The following is a 27,624-nucleotide window of genomic DNA, read 5'->3' as shown; positions in this document are numbered from 1 at the left end:
GTGACTTGCCGGAATATCCAGTGGAGTCTATGCAATAAGGTACCTGCGTGTTGTCCTAGGAAAACTCGCTGAGGACACACCTGTGAAAGCCTTCCTCAAAAAAGAAGTAAGACGAATTGGCAATCTGAACACCATCAGCAAAAAGCGGATCAAGGCATTGCAGCAAGCCCAACGCCGTATAAAGCAGAAGGTTGCTAAATTGCAGCACATCATATCAGATTTGACTTCCAAAAACATTTTGCTTGAAGAACATGCAGGCTGTCTTGAAAACATTGCTGGGGCGAACAAAGATCTGCTGATGCGACAAGTAGCGAAAAAGGGAGGAACCAGTTTGCCACATCAGTATAGCCCTGAGTTGCGTGCCTTTGCACTCACCCTTCATTTCTACTCACCGCGTGCCTACAACTACGTTCGTAAAACGTTTGACACATGCTTGCCCCATCCACGCACTATAAAAAAGTGGTACCAGTCGATTGATGGAGAAGCTGGATTTTCAAAGGAAGCACTGTCTGCATTGGAAATGAAGGCTGTCATTAACTCAAAGAAAGGAGTACAAACTGCGTGCAGCCTTATGGTTGACGAAATGGCCATTAGAAGACACATTGAGTGGGATGGGAGGAGGACGTACGGGTATGCAACTGCTGGGCCAAATTGTGAAGATTCCAGCGTAGTTGCCAAAGAAGCTTTCGTGATGCTGCTTGTTGCACTGAGTGAACAGTGGAAGTTACCCATTGGCTACTTTCTGGTTGATGGGATTACCGGAGAACAACGAAGTAACCTTGTACTCGAAGGGTTGTCGCTTTGTCACGACGCTGGCGTGACAGTTGTTTCCCTAACCTGTGATGGTGCTGCAGCCAACCTATCTATGCTTCAAAACCTTGGTTGCTCACTGCAGTACGACAGCTTACGCACAAGCTTTCCACACCCCAACACGGCGATGCCTATAAGTGTTTTTCTTGATGCGTGCCACATGTTGAAGTTGGTGAGGAACGCACTCTGCCACTTCAAGTCGTTTGTTGACGAAGATGGGCATGAAATATCGTGGAAGCACATTGAAGCCCTTCACTCAATCCAGCAGAAAGAGGGACTTCATGCAGCAAATAGACTACGAACAGCACATGTACATTTTCAACAACAGGTCATGAAGGTCAGCCTTGCTGCAGAGCTTCTCAGCACATCAGTTGCAGATGCCATAAGTGAGTGTCGAGACCTGGGTGTACCTGGATTTGAAAACACTAAAGGAACTGAGAGGTTCTTGAGGATAATTAACAACGTATTTGACGTCCTAAACTCTGTAAATGTTCACCAGAAATGTTGGAAGAAGCCGCTGTGTCCTGGAAATATTGAAGATGCCCGAATAATGTTCCAGATGGCTACATCCTACATACGTGCTCTTCGTAAAAGTGAATGTGGAAAATCTGGGCCACTTCTTGTGCAGACAAACCGAAAAACCGGATTCCTTGGCTTCATTGTGTGCTGCAATAGTATCATTCAGCTCTACGACTTCCTTCTTTCCAAGTCCCTTGTCAAGCATCTTCCCACACACAGGGTCAGCCAAGACCATCTTGAACTCTTCTTTGGTTTGATAAGGTCACATGGTGGCTACAACAACAACCCAACCGCAAGGCAATTCGAAGCAGCCTACAAAAGGTTGATTGTTAATACCGAAGTAGAAGCCTCTGAAAAGGGGAACTGCCTTCCACTTGAAAACATCTCAGTACTTCATGTCAGCAGCGTGACACAACCTCGTTCAGAAGATGTCATAAATTGGACATCGAAAGGATGAAGCAACACAGCTGAAGGAATTCTCCAAGATGACCTTCCTGACCATGATTACTTCTCGGACCCAACGGAGCCAACCATTTTTGGGGACAGAATAATTGTTTTCATTGCGGGACATATAGCATGCCGCCTACAAGAATATTTGAATTGTGAAACCTGTATCTCCCAGCTAACTGTGCCCATGTCTTCCATCCACCATTCTCTCATGCAGCGAAAGGACAAGTACGGTGAATTTCGGTACCCATCTGACGATGTTATCACAATCTGTAGGAAAGCGGAAAAGCTGTTACGAAGGGCTCTCCTGCAAGAGGGCATATCGTCAAACACCCTTCTGCAAAGGGTACTCTTGCAGGTTATGGAGTCCACTTTGGACAGCAGTGTCTTTAGCCAAATACGGAGTGAGCACATGCTTGAACAGACATGCCTTGAAAATCACTTTTTTCACTTGATAAGGTCTGTTGCCCAGAGGTATTTAAGTATACGTATGCGTCATGCAGCCAAGACACGTACAGAGGAGCTGCATAAGCGTAGGTGTCGCCAGCTTTTTACAAAGCTCACCCAATTCAAAGGGCAGTAGGCAATACTTGCAGAAGGTGTATCATTCGATACATTTGATACGTCATCATTGGGGTTTGTAAATAGTACCACGTTTTTGTATAGTTATATAGCTAAAGCTGTCAAATGCAACAAAATATTTTTTTATTCTGTATCATGTGAGCTACTTTTCTGTCCTCCTGAGCCTTGTAGGTGTTGTGTATGCCAATCATGCTGTGTAAATAGTGAAGTTCGGTTTAGTCAGGTTTAGTTGTGTCACTGTGCAAATAACACACTCGCAGTTCTGTGTTATGTTCATTTTATTCTACTGTTTACACCCTGTCTATTTTTTTTAGAGGCCCTTGTTTGTTTATTTGCAGTTTAGACTGGTTTTGCACATTTTTCTGTATTCCAGCAGTCATCCTTGTCTAGATTTCGTTGCACCATTCAAAGGTGGAAACTGTGTCCTTATAGATGTTATTGATCATGTTACTGAAGTCTTCAATGAAAGAAATCGAAGAAGAAATCTGCATCCCCAAAGAGGACTTCGTTTGTCTTGCTTGGCGGTGTGAACGTCTTATTTTATCCGAACAGTAAGGAAACATATGGCTGTCCTCCTGTACTTGATTTGCTTCCAGTATGATGTAAGCTAATTACGACAGTCCACTAGAGGCAAATGAAGTTATAAAATGACAGGCAGAGGCGGAAATCGCGTTGTTTACACCTGGCTTGATCGCCGACCATGGGCGCCGCCATGTTTCCAGGCCACGACAAGATGGCGTCGACCAGCACGCTATCTCTATGGGTCGAATGTATTGTAGGGCACCCCTGTGGACACAAGAAACGAGGTACCCAACGTTGCTAGACACCATCCGAACTCCGAAGTGAGAGTAGCAAAACAACAAGATATCAAAACACGAAAGGAAGAGTATTGATCCCCCCTCCTTCTATAGCATGCGAAACGTGATTTGCGCTGAGATGAACATATATGTTCATGACGCGAGTAATTTTCACTTTTCACTGATCCAAAGGAGGTCACGTGGGATTGCTTGAAAATGGCGAAACGAAACTTGTTAATCGTGCATTTGCTCTTCTTGGTAGCTGCCAGAAAATCGAATCAAGCTTATGGGACACTGGATTACAGGTATGTTGGCATCTTTTTCATTCCTGCATATCATTTCACATTACACTATACGTGAATACATGGTGTCATGTCATGGGTGTCATGTCTCACGATGCTGGGGAAGTAATTGCATGGGGAAGTGTGCATGGTTGTAGACTTTTAATTTTTGATCGCGTAATCGAAATATCGGCACCTTTCGCATTGTGGCTTGCATGTGACGAACCAAGTGCTGTTCCCTTACTAGCGCTTCCTACAAACGACAAAACGAAACATGTGGGAATGTATATTTTTGATTACTCATATGTAACAAGAAAATGTATCGTTTTCAGGTTGCTGCCACTACTCCATGTGCCCGCAATTGTCTTGCGTGTATGATTACACTAACGGCGTCGCCCACCACGGCGGAAGTGTTTTGCGTACACGCGTTTCAGCATGAAGCCTGCAGGTAACATCTGATGTTTACCCTTCGGATATTCTGAATTTACATATTGTAGCTTAGAAGAATTCCGAATGCCCAGAGTGACACACACTTTTAACATTGTGACATCAGTGCAATGGCATAAGCTCTAATGTAGTGCCCCACGAAAATGAACAAGGGGTAGTGGTTTATCCAGAATCCCAAGCACGAGAAGGGTGTTGGAAAAATTTTTTGGAATAGTTACGTCATTACAGCTTAACATATCATTACAGACATATCTGAAGCTGAAATCGCAAGGGCACCCCCTGTAGGGGGTGCACAGGCAAAAAAGTTAGGGGGGGGTCTGGATAAAGCACTGACGAGGGGGACTCCTCCACCCCATGTCAAGCCTCATAAAACACCTCCTGAAATAGTTTCCTGGCTATGCAGCTGCATTATTATGACGTAATTGTCATTGTTGTCCATAATTCTTGAATATGTTTCGAATATATGAAAAAAAAAGTCTGCTTGACAGCATATGTCTTATAGTCATCACCAAACAAGAGCATATGTCATTTTGTTCAGTGGCTTATGTACTTTTTTGTAAATTTCAGGTGGACATAAATTGTAGAAGGCAGCTAGTGGGGGAGAAGATCATGGGCATAGGTCATGTGACTCCTGGAGCTCCCAGTGGGCTCCCTTGTGGAGTACTTTTCAGAACACAGACACATACAGTTTGCTCACAGAACCAACGAGTAGGATGTTGCTTGAATACTGAGAGAAAATGGCGTAACACATACAAATATCGTGTGACACATATGACAATAAAAACATTTTTCACGAGGGATGCATGAAACACTGTCGCAATATTGTGTGCATGAACCATTGTGTGTGACACAAGCCGTGGGGGCACACCGCCTCGGACACATTTTGGGAAGCATAAAACACAGTATATACAGAGCTAGTATGGTGGATGATTCTTTTTTCTTTTTGGCCGTTATGAGACATCTTCGGCCGTAATGAGACTACCTTCGGCCGTATTGAGACTTTGGCCGTAACGAGACACTTGGGGATTAAAGGATTTTCGGCCGTAATGAGACTTTCGGCCGTAATGAGACTTCGGCCGTAATGAGACTCGGGCCGTAATGAGATGTTACCGCGACAACACACACGTACTTGTGCACATTTCAAAATGCGATGAAATAAAAAAGACGAAAATAATTTATTTGGACGTTCAGAATACGATTACATGTATAGGCTGTCATGACCAATGAGGTGGTGTCACGAGATTGGAAGTAGTTTGAAAAGCTCATCTTTGAAACCATTCAAGACTGCTGCTTAGATAGACGCCGTGAACTGCAAGAACTTTAGCGATTGCCACACTTGTTTGATGAAAAACCGAAGAAGAAAACCAGACGGAAGAAAGACATGAGTTCCGACTCAGATGGAAAGCCGTCAAAGAAAACAGATGTCCCTGGCGTAGGCGGATTGAACACCTCCAGGGAGGTGTGAAATGGTGTCAATGGTGTTCCCCCCCCCCTTATATTATGTTCTGCTTGGATTTGCACGATTTGCGTGGGTCGGTCCGTGGCAGGTAGGGGGGGCTCGGGCACCCCCTAGCCCCCACGTGGCTACGCCACTGGGTATGGGCGCAGTGGTACATACTACACAGCTGTGTCCGTGGGTACCTGAGGAGGACTGATAACACGTTTCCGTGCCGCACCGCATAATGGCTAGTCCGCGTAGAAAGTAGTTCGGTATGTTATTTCAAATGTGCGTAAACATATTCTCAAAAGCACGTGTGCTGTGGTAAGTTCGTGCGCACCTATTACTTTAAGCTATTGTTTCTGCATTCCGTATAGCATTCCAGTGCACGGAAGTCCAAGCGTTTCCGCATGTCATGTCGGCAACGGATTGTCAGTCTGTTACGGAATGTCGAAGTGTTCGGATGGGCGCCGTGTCCCGCCGTGGCTCACAAGCAGTTGGCATATTTCGGGCGTCATTCTGAGGATTTTTTTCCCGTTTGTAAGGTATGTAGTCGATGTTAGACGCATACCCATTCGTTCTACGCAGTCTCCCATGCTTTTATCCTTGTTCGTAGGCATTACAACCGGTGATGGGAGGAGAGCGAAATGTGCAGTCAGTGTTACCTCCCGCGCTGTGAGTAGTGGTATGTAATATATTTTGACACCCACTTCACTGACATGCTGTTGTTCTCAACGTTACTAGATACTGTCAGTTATCAAACTCCGCCGGTGTACGTGTCGCCTCTCCGTGGCGCGCCGCGAGAGGGCACGCGCAACAGTGTTTGCCCGGTTGCAGTGCGTCTGCTTTGTTTTGAACTGTGTGTGTGGAAATGTGTTGAATCCAATGCGCGAATGTGGTTAAACGGTTAAACATTGTTTCGAATAGGACAGATGCCGCATTGTTTTGTGACTGGCTGGAGAAGTGGAAATGAGTTTGCTAGAACTGCAGCGACAAAAAGACACTTTTTCAAGCCGCCGAGTGAGCCTGTACGTCTGAAAGAGTGGCAAAACGGGTGATTCCAAGGATTGATAAGGTACTTTCGAGCACATGTGTTGTCTGTGATGTGCATTTTGACGAAGGAGACATTGTTAAAGAATTTGTACATCATGTCGGTGATGACTAGGTTGTCATACCACGCGACAAGTGGGCTTTGAAAGTGTTTGAAACGGAGCTGTCCCCCGTATCTTTCCTATCTACCCGAAATACCTGTGGAAGCCAGCACGGAAACGCAAGGCGCCTGCAGTGCGACAACCCCTTCAGTGCAAGCGGCAAAAGAGGCAGTGTCAAAATTATCAAGAAAATACGTCGCCTGACGCTGACAATTACGACGCTTCGAGTTTCGTGGATTACAGTGCTGCATCTCTATTTGATTAACTTTCGGCCATAGCGCAATGCGGTCGACGGCTACAAGGTTGGTTGGTGGATGTAGTGGACCCATCTGCTGTGGTGTACCACTTCGAGCTGAAGGACACCCTTTGTGTCAAGAAGGCGGTGTTGTTGTTAAAGGACCTTAGCTTTTCTGTTTGTGCTGACGGCCGACTAGTGCCACCATGTGTCTACACTATCAACTCGACTGTGGAAATCAAGGCTCTTGCAGATCTGAAGTCCTTTCTCTGATATGTGGAAAAGCTGAAATTATGCAGGGGGATCTCAGCAAAGCAGTACCCAGATGTCACATCGTCATCTGTGGCAACCACTGATGGGAACACATGGCGACGCAATACCTGTACAACATTGACAATGAACACTACCTGATGTGAATGTAGAACCTTGACCAAACTCTTCTTGCAACGTGTGAAGAAACAAGACCAGAAGAGCAGCCAAAAAAGAGTAAGCAGAAAGTCATTACGCCGAAGAGCCATTCGGGCTACCACGAAAAGAGAGAAGGTGAAGCAAGAGCTGGGCTGCCATGAAGAAACAACTTTCTACTGTCAGTGAGGCAAATATAACGAGCGTGCTCAATGTTCTTCCACAAAAGCAACAACTCTTGTTCAAGACTGCATTTATGGCTGCAAAAGCTAAATCCAAAAATGGGAGACGGTACGACGAGGAATGGATGATGACATGTCGCCTTTTGCAGATATCAAGTCCAAAGGCCTACAGTCTAATTTCTGACATGCAGGTGCTGCCGCTTCCAACGAGGGCTCGTCATGCAAATATGGTTACAATGAAATTGCATTGAAGAGCATCAAGGAGCATTTCCATGGAAAGAACCATCTGAGGAGATGTGGTGTGCTACTTCTCGACGAGATTAAGCTTAAGCAGTCTGTTGCCTTCAACAAAGTGTCGTATCAAATGGATGGATTTGTTGACTATGGGGACGTCAGTGGCACTGCTACAGATAAGCTTGCTGACCATGCACTAGTTCTTATGTTTGTGCCATTTTTTGAGGACTGGGTGCAGCCCATTGCAAGTTTTGCCACGAGAGGAGCAGTTCCTGGGGATGTCCTTTCCAAACTTTTAATAAGTGCAGTGCTGGAACTCCACAAGAACAATGCCCCAGTGCTTGCCATCATCAGTGATGGGGCTGGCAACAATCGATCAATGTGGACCAAGCTAGGAATATCCGGAAAGCTGGACTCAGTGTGCCACTACATCGAACACCCGTTAGAGCCTTCACAGAAGATGTACACACATGTACTTCATGTGTGATGTTCTGCATACCATAGAGTGCATAAGGAATCACCTAAAGAAGCACACTTACGGCATGGTATGACGAAAGGATCCATGTGCTCTGAATTTATCACGTAATTTCTGCTTACGTTTCATTACAGGCTAGTGATCATAAGGTAAACTTCCAACATTATATCACACTCTACGAAACAGAGAAGGATAAGCTATACGGGTTGTGCCAAAGCTGACAAGAGAGCATATCGCTCCTGGCAATCTTCGTAAAATGAGTGTCAGGCTTGCTACTCAGGTACGGCTGTGTGGTGGAAGGGATATCTTTGTTTTTATGTCTTAGAAGATATGGTTCTGATTTTACTTTTTTTTTTCATCAGCTGTTTAGCCGTGGGATATCAATTGGCCTCAGGGTGTACAGAGAAGCCAAGGTTCCAGGGATGCAAGATTCTGAAGGTACAGAAATATTTACAAGGTTGTTAAATGACCTCTTTGATGCATTAAACATCAAACTGCCATCAAGAGGAGTCAGACATAAGTCAACGGAAATACAGGTGTGCCACCGTGTCCTTCCTCTATGCTGCTGTGCTATTTCAAGCATGTCAACATTTTTCTGTCAATGAGCTTTCTCAGTCATGCTGCAATGACCATTTTCGGGTAATTAAAGATTTCTTGGACTTGCTCAACAAACCAGAACAAAACTCAGTCCAGAAGAGCCTGAAGCTTTTTGCGTCAAAACAAACCACAGAGTCCCTGCGGGTCACACTGTTATCTACGCCAGACCTCATCAAGTACCTACTAGATGAATATACCAGCTATGTTCTGACGGCCAAGCTGAATCAGGATCCTTTGGAGGTGAGAACATACTGCCATTCGTGTATTACAGTCAATTCACTACAATGCAATGACACTGGAATCTTTTCTAGCGACATTTCGGGTTGGTGCGTTCATTCGGAGGCGACGAGTCACATCCCACAGTGGTGAACTTCACTCAAATATTTCGTTTGCTCAGCCTGTACACGCCCATCAAGACAGCTCTACGTGGCAGTGTGCAAGGTGCCCCAAACAATGTTGTTGTTCACATTCAAGATACACTGAAGACAACGAGGGCAACGTGTCGCACACAGCAATCATCTTTGCATCACTCCATTGAAGCTAAATTGTTGCAGATTGTGTCAAATGTCACGGATTCTTCTGTTCCAAGAGACGACGACCATGCATATGCCAAAGGAAACATTGAGGACAGTGTTGTGTACTATTTGTGCGGGTACACAATCCATAAATTTTCAAAGCACAAAGCATGTGACGAATGTATTCGGGATATTAGCTGTGCAGTGCTAGTAGTTACATGTGATGCATACTTAACAGCTTACAGAAGTAACAAAGACGGTTAAGAGCATCAACTGTTTACTATATACATTAAAAGCAAGACTTTCGTGCAGTAGGCTGCACTTCTTCAGGTCTTTATTTTTGATTCTGCATCGCCGGAAACTTGTACATTGTTTCTCTTCACGTTCTACGAGCTTACAGAAGCTTCAAGGAAGGTTGCTTAAATCATCCGACTGCAGAAATGTTAGATGTACTGAAAATTGTAAACAGCACTGTTTTTGCATCTCTTGCTGAATGTGGCCCTTGTGCAGACCTCTTCTGGAAAGTGTTGGAAAACCTCGAGCAGCACAATCTTCCCCGTCTCGGCTGTGTCCAGCACATGTCGTCATTTACGTGTGAGATACTCAACCTCTTTTTAATAACCCGCATGCATTTCTATACGAGAGATGTCAATCGACGCCTAGAGAGTAGCGAAAAGGCTGCTGTTGCCACAAAGAAAGTTCGTCTCCTGTAGAGCTCCGTTAAATCCATGAATTGATCCATGCCATTTGTTATCACGATTGGAAATTGCTCATGTCTTGCAAAGTAACTACAAATAAGTAAAAAAACATGTTACTGGACACCACTAGTTCTGTGTTCTTCAGAGACCACCTGATCAGTGGGACGATTTCAGAATCTCTGTTTAGAAACTCAAAACTAGAGATGGGACAAATCCTGAATTTTCCAAATACGAATCCAAGGTTCTGTGAATCCACGAATCTCATAAATTTTGAAACATTCTTATTAATTTTAAAAAGCCAGGGGCAACACTTGTACTGAAAAGTGTTTTGAAGCAGAAGTTTATATATTCGTTTAATGAAAACAAATGAAATAAAAGTTTGCTTTCGGGAGAGAACATACCCTTATGCTTCTCCTTAAATGAAATATATTTAATGTGCTGTTCATCTACTACAGGAAATACATAAACTCATCAGTCTGAATTCTTTCCATAAAACTAAGAAATGATCAAAAGCAAAAAATATTACTTTTAAACATGAGTTCCTGCCTGAACTCACAGTCCAGAGCAATGTAAGAAAACAAACAAAAAATGTAGCTGAAAACAAATTACTGCAGATTTTTGTTCAAAAAACACCACCATTCTCACTTGCTCTGGGTCTAGCTTATGAATTTTTTATCACACCTCTATCTATGGCAGATCTATGACACCTGATGTGCTGAAGAGTCTTTCTGACATTATTGTCGAGGAGGTGTGATCAGGTACTTTGTCGACAGTTTCCTCAAATCGGAATGTTTTTGGCGCCAATCAATTTGAAAGCAAATCTGGCTCTCCGCGGACTCTTGAGGCGCCAATATTGAGACGAAACAAACAAACGTGCTTCGTGGATTCGATTCGCCGTTTTGGCCACTGGGATTCGGATACCTGAACCTCGAATCCCTGCCTAGGATTCGCCGATTCGGTTGGCCCATCCTTACTGAAAACTAAACTGCTGGAGGGTGGATGACGCAACACTCGCCCTCGTCTTGTTTTTCGCTCTGTTTAGTACTGAAGCAGTCTTCGTCGTGTGTACAAGGCTCACTGCCGAAATCAACTAAGAAGGTACGCCGACCTAACACAACGGGTAGGACGTGCACAGGTGAGATGGGAGACAGGCGCCTGTCCAGTCTACGTCTCTGTGGTGCTCACCTAACATGCTACGCTGGATTCCCTCCCTTGAACCAACTATCTCGACATCATGTCCCGCTAATTTACATGTCCTCAAGTCAATTTGTCACACTGTGGAACACGGTTGCCGTGCAATGGAACGGGCTGAGACAATGGCGTTATCTGCGCGCGAGCGAACACGCGGCAAAACGGCAGAATTTCGGGCAAACAACGAGCGCAGCGCCATCTCCTGAGCAGCAACGGAAGGGGGTCACGTTTCCTCTCGCGATCCAAGCGGAGTTTGCCAACTGACAGTATCTAGTAACGTTGGCTGTTCCTGTATCTTAAAAAAATTGTTTCTCGAAGGTTAGGCTGGTGCGACGCAGCTGGCATAGGCACGTATAGGCATTTGTAAGCAGGTGACCAGAACGGACCCAGACGACACATAAAGTCCCAAGGATGTCCCATTTCGGACCCGTCGTCCGCGTCCCATGCGGGGTAACTTTCGCATTACCCAGGATGTCCTTCACGGGACACGCTACGGCAACTGTCCAGAGGATATCCGCAGGCTATCCCGCCAGCGGAGTCATGGCGGCACAGAAACGGATGAGCGCTATCTTTGAAGAGGCATCAAGTAAATGAGTGAAAAAAAGTCACGGCTCTTTCTGATTCTTTTTGATATCATTAGCGGCTGGTAACAGACAACCCTGCTCGCGCGGACGCCACTGTTATTCGAAAGGTGTTCTAATGGAGTGAAAAAGGTAGATTTCTCATTTATACCCCTCTCACGTCAGATTTACCCCTTATAAAAGGATAAACTAGGGATCTTCCCCCTTCATTTGAGTGGAAGGTGTATAGGAGGTGTACGAACCTCGTGGAGAAGTGGTAACACGTGCATTTCCTGCTTACACCTTCTCTCCTCGACCGCTCAGTCGCCCTGTACTTTCATCCGCGCATATAGTTCCCGATATTTTTAAACATTTAAACACATTAAATGTCAAATGTACATTTCCGTGATGATATAAAATGGATAAACTCTGTCTCTCGTTAGTCGTCAGTCTTTGCCAACGCAAGCAAATTATTTGTGAACATGTTTGATTCTGCCGCATTCTTGTACCCTTATGCGACCTTTCACGTCGGTTTGGAGTATGGCGAACGCCGGTTTGCGTGCGGTCGTTCGCAAGGTTTTCACTGTGACTGAGACTGTGCGATGCTCATAGTTATCAAGGAACTAATACTTTTCCGAAGCGTTCTTCTGACTGAATAATGCAATCGGTAGTTGTCCACCCATAGAAGTGAGCGATATGTTGTTGAACACGCTAAGGCTAACAAAAGCATTTCGTAGTCATAACCTTTGTTCCATGAGGTCAATTCAGCGAATTCTGTATCATTTGTTCTTCCTTTATCATTTTCAGGTTGCATTCCAGCTTGACTAGTAATGAGACGTGTCACTGTCACTGAAACACAGGTAAGCTCATGTTCTTTTACGGGTCCTTATATACATTGTTTTCGTGGTAAATCGCTTATGACGTAAGTCTTTTGTCTTGCAGTTTTGTCATGCAAATCGGCCTCTGGACGTTCGAACGCTGGAAAAGACACGCTTTCAACGAAATGGTGCACAGAGGTGTCGCAGTATTAATGTGTCAGAACTTGCAGTGGTTTCTGTAGGTACTGTGACTTTTTGAATTTGCATTTGCAGTGTGTGGTGCTCGATACTGGACACTTAGACACTAATGGTCAAGCCTGTTTGGATTCGAATTTGGAAGTGTGTACTATTTCCCTTTTTGTACCTGTCTTGTGCCTCTATGGCTATAATGAATGCGTGTTACAGTTCACATTCGTCTTTCTGTGGTGTCAAACTGGCGTGTTGCACTTCTCTCGTTCGGTATTTCGTATGTCACTCGTCACTTGGTATATCATGTGGGCTAAGAGCTCTATCGAACGAGTACATCTCTTATATCCGGAAGGAGTATATGCTTACTCCTTCTAGAAGTGGTAAAACTCCTCTGGAAGGACTCGCTATGCGACAAACAGTTTACTCCTCTTCTTGAGTTAATGTGTACTTTTTTGAGCATGCGCGCATGTCCAATGTGTTTTATACTGTTGTAGTACTGTTGCAGTGTATCTTGAAATTAGCATAAATGATAGCATGAGAGCATGAAATGAGAATAAATATTACAAGAGCACATCACTGGCATAATGGTATTTGATCATTTTCTTGATTGTATACAACAATAATGAACCACATAGAATGGTGCCAAACACGTCCGAGAATTACGAGACGAGAGAGACACGAAACATCTCGACCGAAACTATCTCGACCAGGCTGTCAAGGCCTGGTGGTCTAAAAGTCAGGCGTGAAGACTGGTTCCGGGTCGGAGTGGCCTGGAGGTCTTGGAAGGTGGACCGCAGGCGTGCGATGTAGGACGAATAGTCTGGTACAGCGTCAGCAGGGACTGGGGTAAAAAAGGAATCAGGCAAGCGCGCCGTGGTGCCAAGGGCCAACTCGGCAGGGCAGCATCGCAGATCTTGCTTAACGGCTGAGCATAGGCCCAACGCAGGCACCTCTTGGTGCTGTCGGTGGCCTGGGCAGTGGCGAGAGTCTCGAAGTCGACTTGTGAATGCTGGGGAGGCGCTGTGAGCGGCGCGACGAACGGCCGGGAGAGAGCGTCAGCCGCAACGTTGTGGTGGCCGGAAATATGCCTCACGTCATCCGTGAACTCCAAGGTGAAACCCATATGACGAGCTTCGCCGGGATAGTGGTTGGCCGTAGGAGCGCGTATCGCAAACGTGAGGGGCTTGTGGTTCCTATATAATGAGAATGAGCGGCCCTCTAGAAAATGCTGATAGTGCCGCACGGCGGCGTACGCGGCGAGGAGTTCACGGCCGAAGGTACTGTAGCGGGTGACAGCCTGCGAGAAAAGAAACCGAGAGGCCTCCAAACACCGCCTTGCCGCTGCTGCAACACGGCGCCGAGAGCTTGGCTGGATGCGTCAACGAGCAGGGCCGTTTCAGTGTGGAGTTGAGGGTGGTGGAGGAGGGCGGCGTTCGCGAGATGAGTCTTGACAGAGTCGAACGCTTCCCGAGCTGCTGGGGTCCATTCGAGAGGTAAACCAAGCGATTTCTTCTGGTGGGTGGGCGAGAGGAGTGCGTGGAGCGGGGCCAATAGGGTGGTGCAATGGGGGGCAAAACGGCGGAAGAAGTGGACAAGCCCCAGGAACTTCCCCAGGCGATAGCCTGCACTTTGCCGGGAAGCGGGTGGATGCCGTCGGGCGTGATGGTATGCCCGAGGTAAGTGATGGAAGAAACTCCTAATTCGCACTTGTTGGGGTTAATGACCACGCCGTACTCCTGCAACCGTGCGAATAATTGCCGGAGGTGCACGTGATGTCCGGCCTCGGTGTTGCTGGCGATTAGAATGTCGTCTAGGTAGGCGATAGCGAAATCCAGGCCACGCAGCACTTGGTCGATGAACCGTTGAAACGTCTGCGCGGCGTTGCGGAGGCCGAACGGCATACGGACGTATTCGAAAAAGGTCGAATGGCGTTGTAATGGCCGTATACGGGATGTCTGGTGGATGGACTGGTATCGTCGACCTTCGAGAAGAAACGAACACCGTGAAGATGGGCCGTAAAATCCTGAATATGAGGCAGGGGGTAACGGTCGGGTAAGGTGGCGAGGTTTAAGGCCCTATAATCGCCACAGGGGCGCCAATCTCCGGGTGTGGACTTCGGGACCATATGCAGAGCAGACGCCCAAGGACTTGACAAGGGGCGGATGATACCGAGCTGCAGCATATGGTCAAATTCGTGCTTGGCGATGCGGAGGCGTGCAGGAGCAAGGCGTCGAGGACGAGTGTTCACGGGAGGGCCGCGGGTCACGATGTGATGAGTGACGGCATGCTTGGGTGGACAGTCGGAATGAGTCGGCCTCGTGATTGAATCAAACTCCCAGAGCAGGTTGGCGTACACGGGGGAATCGGGAAGTCTCAGGGTGAGCGAAATGGTGGATGATGGAATACCGCAGACGTGTAGGGAAGTGGTATTGTCTACCAAACATGAGCGACGCATGTCCACCATCAGGCCGAAGTGCGTAAGCAAGTCAGCCCCTAGGATTGCGTAAGGAAGCTCCGCCACCGCGAAAATTCATCGGAAGGCGCGACGCAGCTCAAGGTTCAACGTGGCGGATCTATGGCCGTAGGTGGCAATCTCGGACTTGTTGATCGCCTGAAGGGTATAGTCGGCTCTGCAGTAACTCTTCTCAGCAGGGGTGGGGGGAAGGATGCTGACTGCGGCTCCAGTGTCGACCAGGAATCGACAACCGGAGGTGCGGTTGGTGACGAAAAAGAGGCGGCTGTTACTTCCCCCAGCAGTGCCAGCCGCTACTGGGTGTGGGTGTTGTTTCCCGACCAGGAAAAGGGGCCTGGCAGTTGCGGGCCGAGTCACCGGAGGTGTGATGATACCAGCAGGACGCTGGCGAAGGCGAGCGTGGGCGTCTCCGGGATGGGGTACGTCGCCGATGAAAAGCGTTGCGGCCGGGACCTCGGGGTGGTCGGCTGGCGGCCACACGTTCCGCCAAAACGGCAACAGTGCTCTGGAGTTGGTGGAGAGAGGCCGTGTTAGCATGGCGATAGTGGAATCGGCAGAAGATGCGGCGGTGGTAGGGCCGAGATTCGCAATAGCGCCCGGTACCAGGTGACCTGCGAGGTCCAGAATGCGATCTGCCATCTTCGCTTGGTCGTCGAGAGAGACATGCTCGGTCGAGGCGAGGATCAATCTGATGTTGTCAGGCAGTCGCACAGGAAAAGCTCGCGGAGGAGTGTGTTTTCGGCGGTGGGGTTACCGGCGTAAGAGCTGAGTGGGGCGGCGGTCGCAAAGCTCTTCTGATGTAAGGAGCTGCCGAATGCGGTTTTCCGAGGACAGAGCCGTGCGTCGTATGAGCTCGTCGCGTAAGGTATCGTAAAGATGCTCAGGGTGTGGCCGAATGATGAGATCGCGGACCTCCGCCGCGGCCTCGGGCGGCAGGTGGGCTAGGATTTACCCGAATTTTGAGAGCTGCGAAGTGATGCGACGGCAGGCGAAAAGAACTTCAACCTGGGCGAAGCATAGCGGCGGGTCGGAGACCGAAAATAATCGGAGGCGCAGCGGGGAGAGGGATACTTGGACCGCTGGAGCGGGGGTCGTCGCCGGTGCAGCGCGGTGGTCACCGGTGCGCGTATATCCGTAACCTAGCCATCCGCCGGAAGCTGCCGTTTACGCAGTGGTCCAGGGAAAATGGCGGGCGCCCAAACCACGTGATCCCCAGGAGCCACTCACAGCGTCTCTGCTGGCCAGCGCGGGAAAAAAGCTGGAGCCCAGTGCGCATGCGCAGACCGACCTCCTTTCCCAACCTCCTTCCCCTCCTCTCCTCGGGTTTTTCGTCTCTCCTCTCGTCCCCCCTATCCCCCCAGTCTCGTCCGTTTGTGGTTTGTCTTCGGCGCTTGCTGTCTTGCTGTAGAGCAACGATCATGCTGTCCCAAAGCAAACAATCAAAAAGCGATGGTGTATGACAAATCAACTTTATTTGTCCTCGGGAACTGCCTCGAAAAAGCTACAGTACATATCTTTTTACAACTTGTAACAGGCTTCACTGTTCACTGTTCTTGTGGAGCTTTAGGTGCTTCGACATCGAAGGGCAGTTCAAAAGCCAATGCTGAGCTATGTGCGTCGTTGTTGCCGATGGCTGCGGTAGAACTAAAACAAAACAAAAAATATATTGATGATCCGTAACTCTGCACGAAAATCACTGCTATGATAGGTAATCGATCTTGATTTCGTATTTGAACACCAAGGCATTCGTCACGAATGTTCGTAGATCACAGTGAATGAACGGCTGCGACGCGCATGAGGGGCAGCTAGCATAACCACACATAATTTGATTAACGGCATATCAGAAACGTACAAGTTACGGCAATGCACTGCACAATGAAACGCCGCTAACGTACTGAGTGACTCGTAAATGTTGTACGTAATACACTTAACGTGATAAACCTGCATTACTTCCTTCAGTCACAAAAAAGTAATCAGACTTGTCTTACCGATCACCTGCAGTACGTCGGAAAGAGTGCAGACTTCCTCTCTGACGATTTCTGCGTCCTTTGGAGGTGCAGGGATTCTATGTCATGTTCGTCTTCCCGCTGTTGTGATGATGAGGTGGATGTGCCATTCCGTTCTCACATTAGCAGTTCGCCACAATCTAAATCTAAAATTCAAAACTCTCAAACTACCCCGTAGCGTCTGCGTGCACAACGGTTGCAGTCCGAGAGAACACGCCTGGCCGGACAGACGCGATGTCTCCTGTCGTTTTTCTCTTTCCTCCGTTCGGCTGCTTCCGTTGAGCGGTTCGCGCGTTCGGATGCTCGCTCCTCAGTCAAATGACTCTCGCCCAATCAGCGCAAAGGAAACTGACGCCAGTTTTTTAGACCAATGAGCATCCAAATATTTATAGATATATTGCGCAGCCAATCAGAGATCGTTAGCGTACGCGCGCCGGTGGCGACATTATTTTGGAGGCGGTGCGTTTCGCTTTAGAGCCGGTGGCTGACCTAGCCAGCAGCACGCATGGAGCGCCTATACGTGCCCTGATTCGCTGCTGAGCCGCAGGCGACCCATCAAAACCTGGAGCGTACGCTTCGCCCATGCTCGTCAGGTGTTGACGCCGTTGTCTTGACAACGAAGCGCGCATATTAAACTGGTTTGGACAAGACGTTTGTAATGCGACGATCGCGCGCGCATTGGAAAAACGCAAGTAAAGGTAGGCGAGCTAGTGGACGAAAGCCATCCAGTAATAACGATAATAAGAATAATAATAATAAATATAATGATAATTAGGAGTGGATTTACGCGTAAGGCGACCCATCGAAGAAAAAGCTTGGATAAACACAACATAGGACTTTTATTTCACAATGGATTTCGTCTCAACAAGCGGGTTGTGGCAAAAATCAGACTACTGCGTCAAAAATGTTATGTGTTGTATATCGTTAAAGCATGGTTAAAGCATATTAGTCAAGCATCGCAGAATGGGGCAGCATAGTATGCCACTCTCTTATCATATACGAAACCATATGTGTGATCCCATCTGGAGTGAAACTGTTGTTTTGAACAGGCTATTCTCCAAAAGCAAACGCTTGCTACGAGAAGCCTTGGCAATTCAAGCTTTGGGAAACGGCACATGTGTTAGCGAGCCGTCGGTTGTAAACCACCCAACCTTGAAGCGGTTTTATGATATGCGCTGTGACATCCCTTCTCAGTGGTCCTTGCCCCTTTTACCCACACTTCACTGTAAAAAATGCTGTGCTGTCTTGAGCAAATTGCTTTGCTGGTTTGAGCTCTGGTGTGTTTGTTTATTCGATCCTCCGCGTTGCCCAAGATGAGGCTTTTTCTTCCATACGTTCACATCCCGCGCTCGTTTCAGGTCTGTATCGGTTCTGCTTCCCTCTGCACATTACGCCTTGCTGTGATGATGGAAGAATATATTATTGTCAAAGATGAAGAGGCGTCAACAACTTGGTTGGAGATTTTTAGAGGAAATGGATGAAGCAGTACTGTTCGTCAACGAACACGCCGTATTCGTTGACGCTGTGCGTAGCAACTGCGAAAGGTAAATGCTACTTGCCATATATATATATATATATATATGGCATATATATACACAGAAGAAATAAGTTCGCACAGAGCACCGCCAAAGGAATATTTTCAGATGACTTCATTTAATTCATTTTGAAATTACACAGACACGACGTTTCGAACGGTGGACCGTTCTTTTTCAAGTGAAAAGATATAATGAGTTGGTCAAACAGAAAACACTCACTTCCGTGTGCTTCGACAGTGGTGGGGGAAGGGAAACCGCAGTGCGTTGAGGTTGCCGAAGGGAGGTCATAAATTCTGTGTGCGGGGTCCTGTCGAGTGTGTTTCGCACGTGGGTGGGGGTTTTGGGGGGGGGGGGGGGGGTCTTTCCCTAAGACGCATTTGTGTGGAAAGGACTCGTTTGCGTCGCGTAAACGGGTGTAGCTTCTTGTTGTGTTGTAGGCGTTATTATTATATAATTATTATAATTATAATACATTATTATTATTATAATTATTATATAATAATTATATATATATATATATATATATATATATATATATATATAATCGAAGTTGATGAGATGTTCTAGAACAGCATAAGATACGGACATTCGCGCATTTTATTAGAGCGCGCGGTTCAGGACTTTCCGGCCGCATCCCATGGCTGAATTGGAGAATAAACGAATTGAACTTAATTGAACGTTGTGGGTCGGTGCAACCCAGAAAGTAGCACTTCGAGCACTACCATAACTGTAGCAGGAGACTATAGTTGGTCCGAAATGAAAAACGAATAACCTCGGCTGAATTGCATGCATATACATAGCCGCGCAGCAATCTGTGCGCGCGACAGTTACTTCGCAGCCGCCAATAATAATAATAATAATAATAATAATAATAATAATAATAAAACATGCACGCGATTTCTGCGTCCCTGTGCGCACCGCGCGTCAAAAGTTCAGCAATTTCCAAGGTGTTGAAAGCTAATGCCACTGTGGCCAACGGCGAAGCCAGGGGGAGGGGGGTGCAACCACCTGGAATTGTACCTTTGGTAGTGCATTTGGGAGAGGGAAACGAAGGGAAATCCTTCCCCCCCCCCCATGAAGTCCCTATTGAGAACCCTTTCCTAAATATTTTTCTGGCTACGCCGCTGAGGCTACATAATGTACGGCACAAATCGCTTGAGATTTGATTATTCAAAGCTCCTGGAGACTGCAGCTCAGGACGACCAATTTACAATGTTGTAATCAGAAGCTCCAGTTGTTTGCTATCCTTTTTGCTATGTTACCTTGGAAAATGTTTCAATACTCAACTTCTGCCACGGACATCAGAGAACAACACCCTACTGATTGTACAAAATGCGATAAAAGAAGTTTTTCTGAACTGTATCTGAGCCCTACTTGTGGAAAGCCTGTAGGGTACAGAAGGACCAGCAGACAAGGCTGAATGCGAACTGTTTAATGTGGCAGCCAGGCCACAACTGAGAGAATCGATGGTACGCGCGCTCAATGGAAATCATGCGCGAGATACGCGTCGTGACGAAACGTCCATGGCGGGGTCCAAGTTTTCCGCCCAAGTACAGGGTCGCGTGCACCGACGGGCCTCGGAGCCGTACCGCTGGTGGTACCAGCAAGGGCCGATGGGCTCGTCTTGCAGAGGCCGAGGAGGTGAACGGCGTCGACTGGGGGAGCGGGACGCGGAGCGCGGACGATCGCATCGGCGACGCCTGGGCGAAACGGGGTCTGTGTTGGAAGGCGCACGCGATGACAGGACAGACGCTACCATGGCGGAGAGGCGTCCAAAATCTTCGCGCAGTTGGGCTATGGAGTCCCCGGAAGGAGAAGTTAGCCGGACTTGGGCGGATGGTGAAGACGCCGCGGGGGAAACAGCTGAAGGCAAGGGCGGTGCGGCGGGCACGGCTGAAATGGACGGAAGGGAAACCTCCAAGATCTTGTCTGCAAGATCCGCAAGCTCTTGCAATGGCAGAGTCGACGCAGACGCTAGGATCATCTGCACGGTTGTTGGTAAGCGCTGCAGGAAGAGTTGTTTGAGGAGGCTGGCATCGAAGGAAAGGGCTCGCTCGCCAAGCAGCCCCTGCATGTGTCGCAATAGTTCAGACGGACGGCGGTCGCCAAGATCTTCGGAAGACAGGAGCTCTTGGAAGCGCTTGCGTTCCGAAGCCGTGGTTCGCTCGAGGACAGCGGTCTTGAGCGCGTCGTACTGATTGGCGGCGGGTGGAGCGGAAAGGATGTCGACCACTTGGGCGGCAACATCTTGCGGCAGTACGCTCACCACATGGCGAAATTTGGTCAGCTGTGATGTTATGCCCCCGAGAGCGAACTGACATTCCACCTGTAGGAACCATACGCCCGGATTGTGGCTCCAGAAGGGCGGCAGCCGCATGGCGTAGTGCTGGATTGACGACGGCACTGAGGCATCGTCGGAGGCAGAGGAAGCGGTAGGGGCTGGTGGCTGTGCCATGTACGCTGCAACGTCCGGGTCACCAAACTGTAGGGTACAGAAGGACCAGCAGACAAGGCTGAATGCGAACTGTTTAATGTGGCAGCCAGGCCACAACTGAGAGAATCGATGGTACGCGCGCTCAATGGAAATCATGCGCGAGATACGCGTCGTGACGAAACGTCCATGGCGGCGCTCGTCGTCCATTTCCGTCGGCTGCTACAAGCCAAAGCGGCTAATTAATCAAAATGAGAAAAATATGTTTGTGATTAACTATATCACACCTCTGAGCATAAGTATACCTGCATAGCATGATAACTTACTCAGTGAAGCTAACTGAAAGTACTCATTTGTCATAGTGAGGCTAGGCTAGACAAGAATTCGTAGACTGCAATAACAACAGAAATGCCATAGACTAGATTTCACTTACAATTACAACATGTTGTAAAATATGCATCTTTCCAAATAGGATGGTGTTTCACATGGTTTGGCCCTGTCAACACCATGGACGCAACAAGCGGTCATCAAGTAGTCAGCGTGTGACAGGTTGTACAGCAAAACTAGACGTGAAGATAAAAAAGACTAACAGAAACACGAAGAGGTCTGATGAGTTCTTGCGGAGAGATGTGCCTCTTCCTGCTGTCATAAAGATTGACTCGAGGCACAACCATAGTACGCAAAGTGCGGATGCCCTGAGACTTCTTCATAGCACCCCTGAAGCAAAGGCAACATTCCTTGGTAGGTACGATTAACAATCTGAACTAAATCTTTCATGCTAGTTGGGGAAATGCACATATAGGAATTGTACAAAGATATATCATGTAACAACAACATACTGTAACATGAACGAAAACAATTCCAGCATCTGAAAAAAATGCACCTTAGTGCATAACCTAGCTCTGCATTACATGATGTTAATAACATGCACAGTTACAAACATATACATGCAAATGATGTAGACGTAACTTTTGTTCGTCATGTTTTAAAGCAGTGCACATTTAATAATGAGGAAAATTTTAGAAAATGTATTTGCTGTATCTTGTGTTTGTCGGACTTGGGCCCAGTTTTCTCAAACCCAATTAATAAATCTGAGGGTAGCAATCCTTCAGCCTCTGCTTCTCCAAGGGTCGTTATTGTCACTGAAATATTCATCACGTCACCAACCAACATTTGTAAAAAAAGAACTGGGTGTTAACTTCATGTTTTAGCAACCCTTGATCTCGGTTCAAAGCTACCCAACGTTGGCGAAACCGGGCTTCGGTCATGTAAATTTGTAGCAAAATCATTTTTTAACAGAGTTCATTAGCAGTTGCAGATGAGAAGGAATGCTGACACCTCTCTTTTTGTATGAGAAATGTGACATAACCATGCCCTGTAAGTAGTAACTGTGGTGCATGCTCTGCTCTTACAAAGAAACAATGGTTAATGACATGTCTTTGAATCAGCCATGAGGCATGTACATGTTCTTGCTCTCTTTCAGAATACTTCAATGAAGGCATGACGGCAGCCAATGCAAAGAGGCTGCATGAGTCTAAGCTAGCAGTTGAAGTTAATGGTGCTGAACTACTAGCAAATGCAGCCATCAATCCAACGACTAGAACTGTCAACCACTGGTATGAGACATTAAGGAAATGTCAATATGGAGGAAGAGAAGCAGCCTTCGGTCCTATCTTGAAATTGAAGGAGAAGAGCTCCAGGTACAAGGAGCTAGGTACGTAACCATGAAATGCTATTCAGATATGATCAAATTTGAACTGATGTTGAAGTTTGCACATGCTGATATAGTGGGTATGGATATGTGTACACTGCCACAAACATCCTTTAAACCAAACTAACTATGTCCAGAATCTATCTCCAACTAGATTCCCCACAAAAAATCTCCACATATCTCCAACCACATAAACCAGAGCACACCTTTGGCTCAGAAAACAGAAATTAAACGATCGACTGAGCATTAAAACGACCATGCTCTGAAGCACAAAAGTGGTTATCATGGCATTCTACATGGTTTTGCCTGCTCTTTTCAGTTTCCACTTTTCTTTCGTGAGCACAGCATGTTGTCTGTCTGTCCCCTGTCGTCGCAGTTTGGCTGCACAAAATTCCCCTTGCTTTCCTTCTAGGACATAAATTCACTTCAGTTGTTTATTTCCCATTCACCGATGGGTGTGGATGGAGAAACAAGCTGCAAAATGCAGCTTAAGGACTGAAGCAGTATACATACAGTAACACCTATACCAGCACATAAACAACGGTACACAGGGCAATCTAGGAAATACTAGGTTAAGACAGACTAAATAGACATTACTAAGTACTGCACAAGACTAGACACTATTAAGTACTTGACTAGGTACACAAAAGTGCCACAAAAGTATATACAACATCGGAACTGGTAGTGACGATGCTTCGTAGTGAACTGCTTAACTTTGAGCAATTACGGCTAGTAGCTGCTTCCACGAGATATGCGAAAGGTCAACACCTCTTGCACTCAGGCAGTATTGTACTACTCAAAGTTTGCATTCTGTCGGTTGTGCAAAATGTGGGAACGTGCTGGTGTTCAAAATGCCATTTTGGGTAGATACACAAATTTAACTGGAGACCCGCCAAGACGGTGAGGTTAGTGATATATAGAGCCCGGATTTTTAGACACGAAAAAAAACCTTGTTTTAGGCGCCTATAAAAGGCGTGAAAAATCCCGATTTAGGCAGTAAAATAGGCATTATAGGCACTTTAAATCGTTATGTTCTTTTTTTTCATCTGTAGCACTGAAAGCGCAAAAAAGAAAGTGAAAAAATCAGTTTTATCCGCAGGAACAATACTGTAATAATAATAACTGTAATAATGGTGGTCGTGACTGTTTTCATAATTTTTCGCTGCACGAAATGCAAAGCTTATTGATCCTACTATGGTCAAAAGACAAGACTTCTAGCCATTGCCACCGGTTTCACGACACTTCTCGGGAGGACTTGTCTCGGGCGATATTCAAGCATCGGAAGCTTTCATGTGACAATAAAATTTTGTAGTCGTCGAACTTTTTAGGCTTCGCCTTCTGGATTTCGTTCTCAGCCTTACCACAAGGGTCGCAATAGTGTGGGGAATCAATTCTACTCACACTGAACGCGGTGCCACGTGTGACCTTCGCCCTGTACCTATGGCCCCGACAGCCTGCGAAGACGGGAGCTTGGTAAGGTTGCCAAACTGTAGGGACTTGTACCTACCTTCATACATCACGCCCTCTCGTTGACAAAAAAAAAAATAAGAAAAGCTTCGGGGTCTCTTCTTGATGTAAGCAGGCAATAACGATGCGTGTTCTAGATTCACAGATAACCGTTACGAAACGTGCGTATACTTTGTTAATAACGGCCCACGGGACACCACAATGCTGGAATGGACAGAAAGAGCGAGTAAGTTCTGTACCAAGTAATCGATTTGTAATTCTCAACTTATATTCCAATAGCTTTATACTCGCTTCTTATCGAATGATCGATGGTTTCAAAATTACGTGCGACATCACCCATGTCAATTTCGCCATGAACACGTGTTTCGCCACCGCTTTAGGGCCATTATAGGCATTTTTTCGTGTTTAATCAGAGTTTTAGGCACTGACGCCGAAATAGGCATTTATAGGCACTATCACATCGATACAGGAGGTTCCCCAGCACCCAGTTCGTGCTCATCTATCGAAAAGGCACTATTAGAACGACACGAAAAAAATAGGCATTTGCCTAGGAATCCGGACTCTAGTGATATATTTAGCAGTAAAGTAAAGAGATGATTGAATACACTAAGACAGCACGAAGTAGAATACATCATTGGACACAAGCTAATAAATTAAAAATGAATGCTAGCAAGACGTATATTACGTTATTACGTTAGAACCTAAAAACATAATGGTTTCGATACCAGATCCACAGCTACGTGTGGTAAGTCTTATGCGTGACTTTCACTAGTTACTTGAGCTGCGATGACCAGCATACCAGTCTACCAGCTGACCAGTCTAGTTATTAAACTTCATCGAAATAGAGGAATTATCTAGCATAATTGTTACCTCATCCAAGATCAGCGAACATTGGGGAACAAAGCACAGCACAAAACAAAAACCCCTTATCATGTAAACCCTCAGGATACGTGTAAAAGCTTGAAATTCAAAACCTTTGTTATTTGCGACTTCTATTTACACATAACATTTTATATTTGGCGTTTCATTTGAGATTTTTTAATTCTGCTTTTTTTTCTTCTGTGTTACAATAATCTGCTGTATGAAAGGAAGTGTAGACGAGAGCTGCCGACATTTCGAACAGAGACTGTTGTTCTTCGAGGCACCGCCCTCACCAGTGCCCAGAAGAAGAACAGTCTCTGTTCAAAGTATCGGCGGTTCTCGTCCTGAGGCACTTCCCTTCATACTTCTTTACCAGTTTGCTGGATTTTCTACCAATCATTTGCTGTGTTCTACAGACATCGCATTAGAATGCAGCCAATCTGAAGACAGCAGCTTGTGGGCCATCCTCATTGTTAAACCAATAATGAGGAGACTGCAACGGAGGTTATTTTTATTGACTCAACCTCATCATGGTGATTCAGCACACAGCAGAGTCACAGTCCTCCTTGCTGGAACAAATGCTGCTGCAGTGCCTATAGCTGTGACTTGCTATTTTTCTGTCGAGGTGTCTCAGCGTTGTTCCACCGCCAACGGTGGCTTGAAAAACACATTCAAGCAAGGAATGTGGGCTGCATATGTATGACGTGTACAACATATGAAATGGAGCCATACGCATGTGCTTTCTCAATCCCTGTAACAATAACTATGCGTTTATTATCTTGCTTGCTGTGTCTTTTTTACGTTTTACTTCTTTTTAATTCCGTGTTAGCGCCGTGAAGCAACTGTGGCTATGAGCGGCGTACAGACGTGGACAGATGGAGAGAGGGCAGCAGGAAGGAGTGGGGGACAAGGGGGGGATTAGTATGCGTCCTGGGTCGACTTCAGGGGGAACTGTGCCGACATTCGTCTGGAAAGTCTGCAAGTGTCTGCAAGACATGCAAGTGTCTGCAAGTCTGCAAGTGTATATTCAAAGTGAAGTGAATTATTGGATATTCGAAAGAAAACACTTCAGATTTATCTATTTCTGTAATGCCTGGGACTCCAGTCATAGAAGATGTACTCCTACATGTTGGTCTTATTCCCCTTTCAACTCAGTGCGACATTACCGATGCCACTTTCTTATATAAGTGCATTCATTCTCAAATTCTCAACGAGTATGCAGAATTCCAATTTTTTACCGTGTGATTTTTCACGCAACTGCTGTACACATAGCAGATGTCTCAGTGTTTTTCATCTAAACTGTCGATCTGTGGCAAGTAAGCAGGATGATTTGTCGGTATTATTTGATGAGTTGAGCTTTACATTTGATGTTATTATGCTATGTGAAACATGGTACAATGAAAGCTCTCCTATGTTTGAGATGAGTGGTTATGAGCACTTCTTTGTAAATAGATCGGATAGACGGGGAGGCGGCATTTCAATGCAGCTTTCCTACGCATTAGGCAAATTTACAATTGTGCCGCAACTCACCGCTATTACCAATGATTATGAATTGTTGACTGTTACAAATATGAAAATGAAGTTCAGTGTTATGTACCGTCCGCCACAAGGTAAAATTCCTCCATTTATGACAATTCTCGAGCATCTTTTATCTTATGCTGAGGAAAATGAATATAAAATATTCCTCGGAGGGGATTTGAATATCGACCTTGGTTTGGCATCTTCTGTGCATGATCAGTTTGACCGGCTTCTTCTTTCATTTAACGTTTCAAATAACATTATTATTCCCACCCGGATCACCACAAATTCAGCGACTCTTTTAGATGTTATACTAACAAATGCAATCACCAAAGTGAACGTAGCAGGCACAATATCCACGGGCATTAATGACCACTTGCCAGTGTTCGTTCTGTGTACGCAAACACTTAATAAGAGAACAAAAACAGAAAGCATAATCTCTCAACCCATTACGGAACAATCCCTCGAGTCATTTCGACGTGAAGTTACTTCGGAAGATTGGACATCGGTATTTAATAAAAGTGATCCAAATTGTTGTTATAGCTTGTTTATTAACAAGTTTATAAACATATATAAAAAACACTTTCCGTTCGTTAAGAAATGTTTTTCTAAGAAAAATAGGAAGCCGTGGGTAACATCAACACTCCGCAAATTGATAAAAGAGAAAAATCGAATGTTTGTAGCCTTCCTGAAAACACGGGATAGTAAACAAATGGAAGAATTCAGAAGATTTCGAAATCAGGTGACATCCGCCTTAAGAAAGGCTAAAATGAAGTATTATTTAAAAATCTTTGATGAAGCTTCCACAAGAAGCGACGAAATATGGAAAAATTTAAACGACATCTTAAATAGAAAACCTCGTCAAAGACCAGTTGGTAGTATTGAAAAAAATGGCATTGTAATTTCTGGTAAGGAGTCGGCAACAGAGTTTAACGATTTCTTTGTGAATATAGCCCCTGAACTCCCGAAACCTGGTGCTAAAGATTTTTTGAGAAAGCATGTTAACGACACGATTTTCTTGTATCCGACAGATGTCTACGAAATAATTAGC

The 27,624-nt window shown here is 46.1% G+C and overlaps 1 protein-coding gene across 1 annotated transcript; it reads left to right on the top strand.

Annotated features, from left to right (window-relative positions):
• The first annotated feature begins 6,253 nt into the window (after nt 1-6,253).
• On the top strand, nt 6,254-9,828 carry LOC135376609 (uncharacterized). The gene is given in 12 exon segments (XM_064609129.1): nt 6,254-6,370; nt 6,373-6,525; nt 6,528-7,265; nt 7,267-7,510; nt 7,513-7,994; nt 7,996-8,073; nt 8,138-8,198; nt 8,201-8,283; nt 8,366-8,539; nt 8,610-8,840; nt 8,912-9,374; nt 9,530-9,828. Coding segments are annotated over 12 exon segments (3,123 nt in total).
• Nucleotides 9,829-27,624: the final 17,796 nt, after the last annotated feature.

The sequence above is a fragment of the Ornithodoros turicata genome, unplaced genomic scaffold (assembly GCF_037126465.1).
Source record: "Ornithodoros turicata isolate Travis unplaced genomic scaffold, ASM3712646v1 ctg00001175.1, whole genome shotgun sequence".
In the NCBI taxonomy this organism is placed as follows: Eukaryota; Metazoa; Arthropoda; class Arachnida; order Ixodida; family Argasidae; genus Ornithodoros; species Ornithodoros turicata.
The sequence above is the reverse complement of the archived record's forward strand: the minus strand, read 5'-3'. Positions and strand labels throughout refer to the sequence as shown.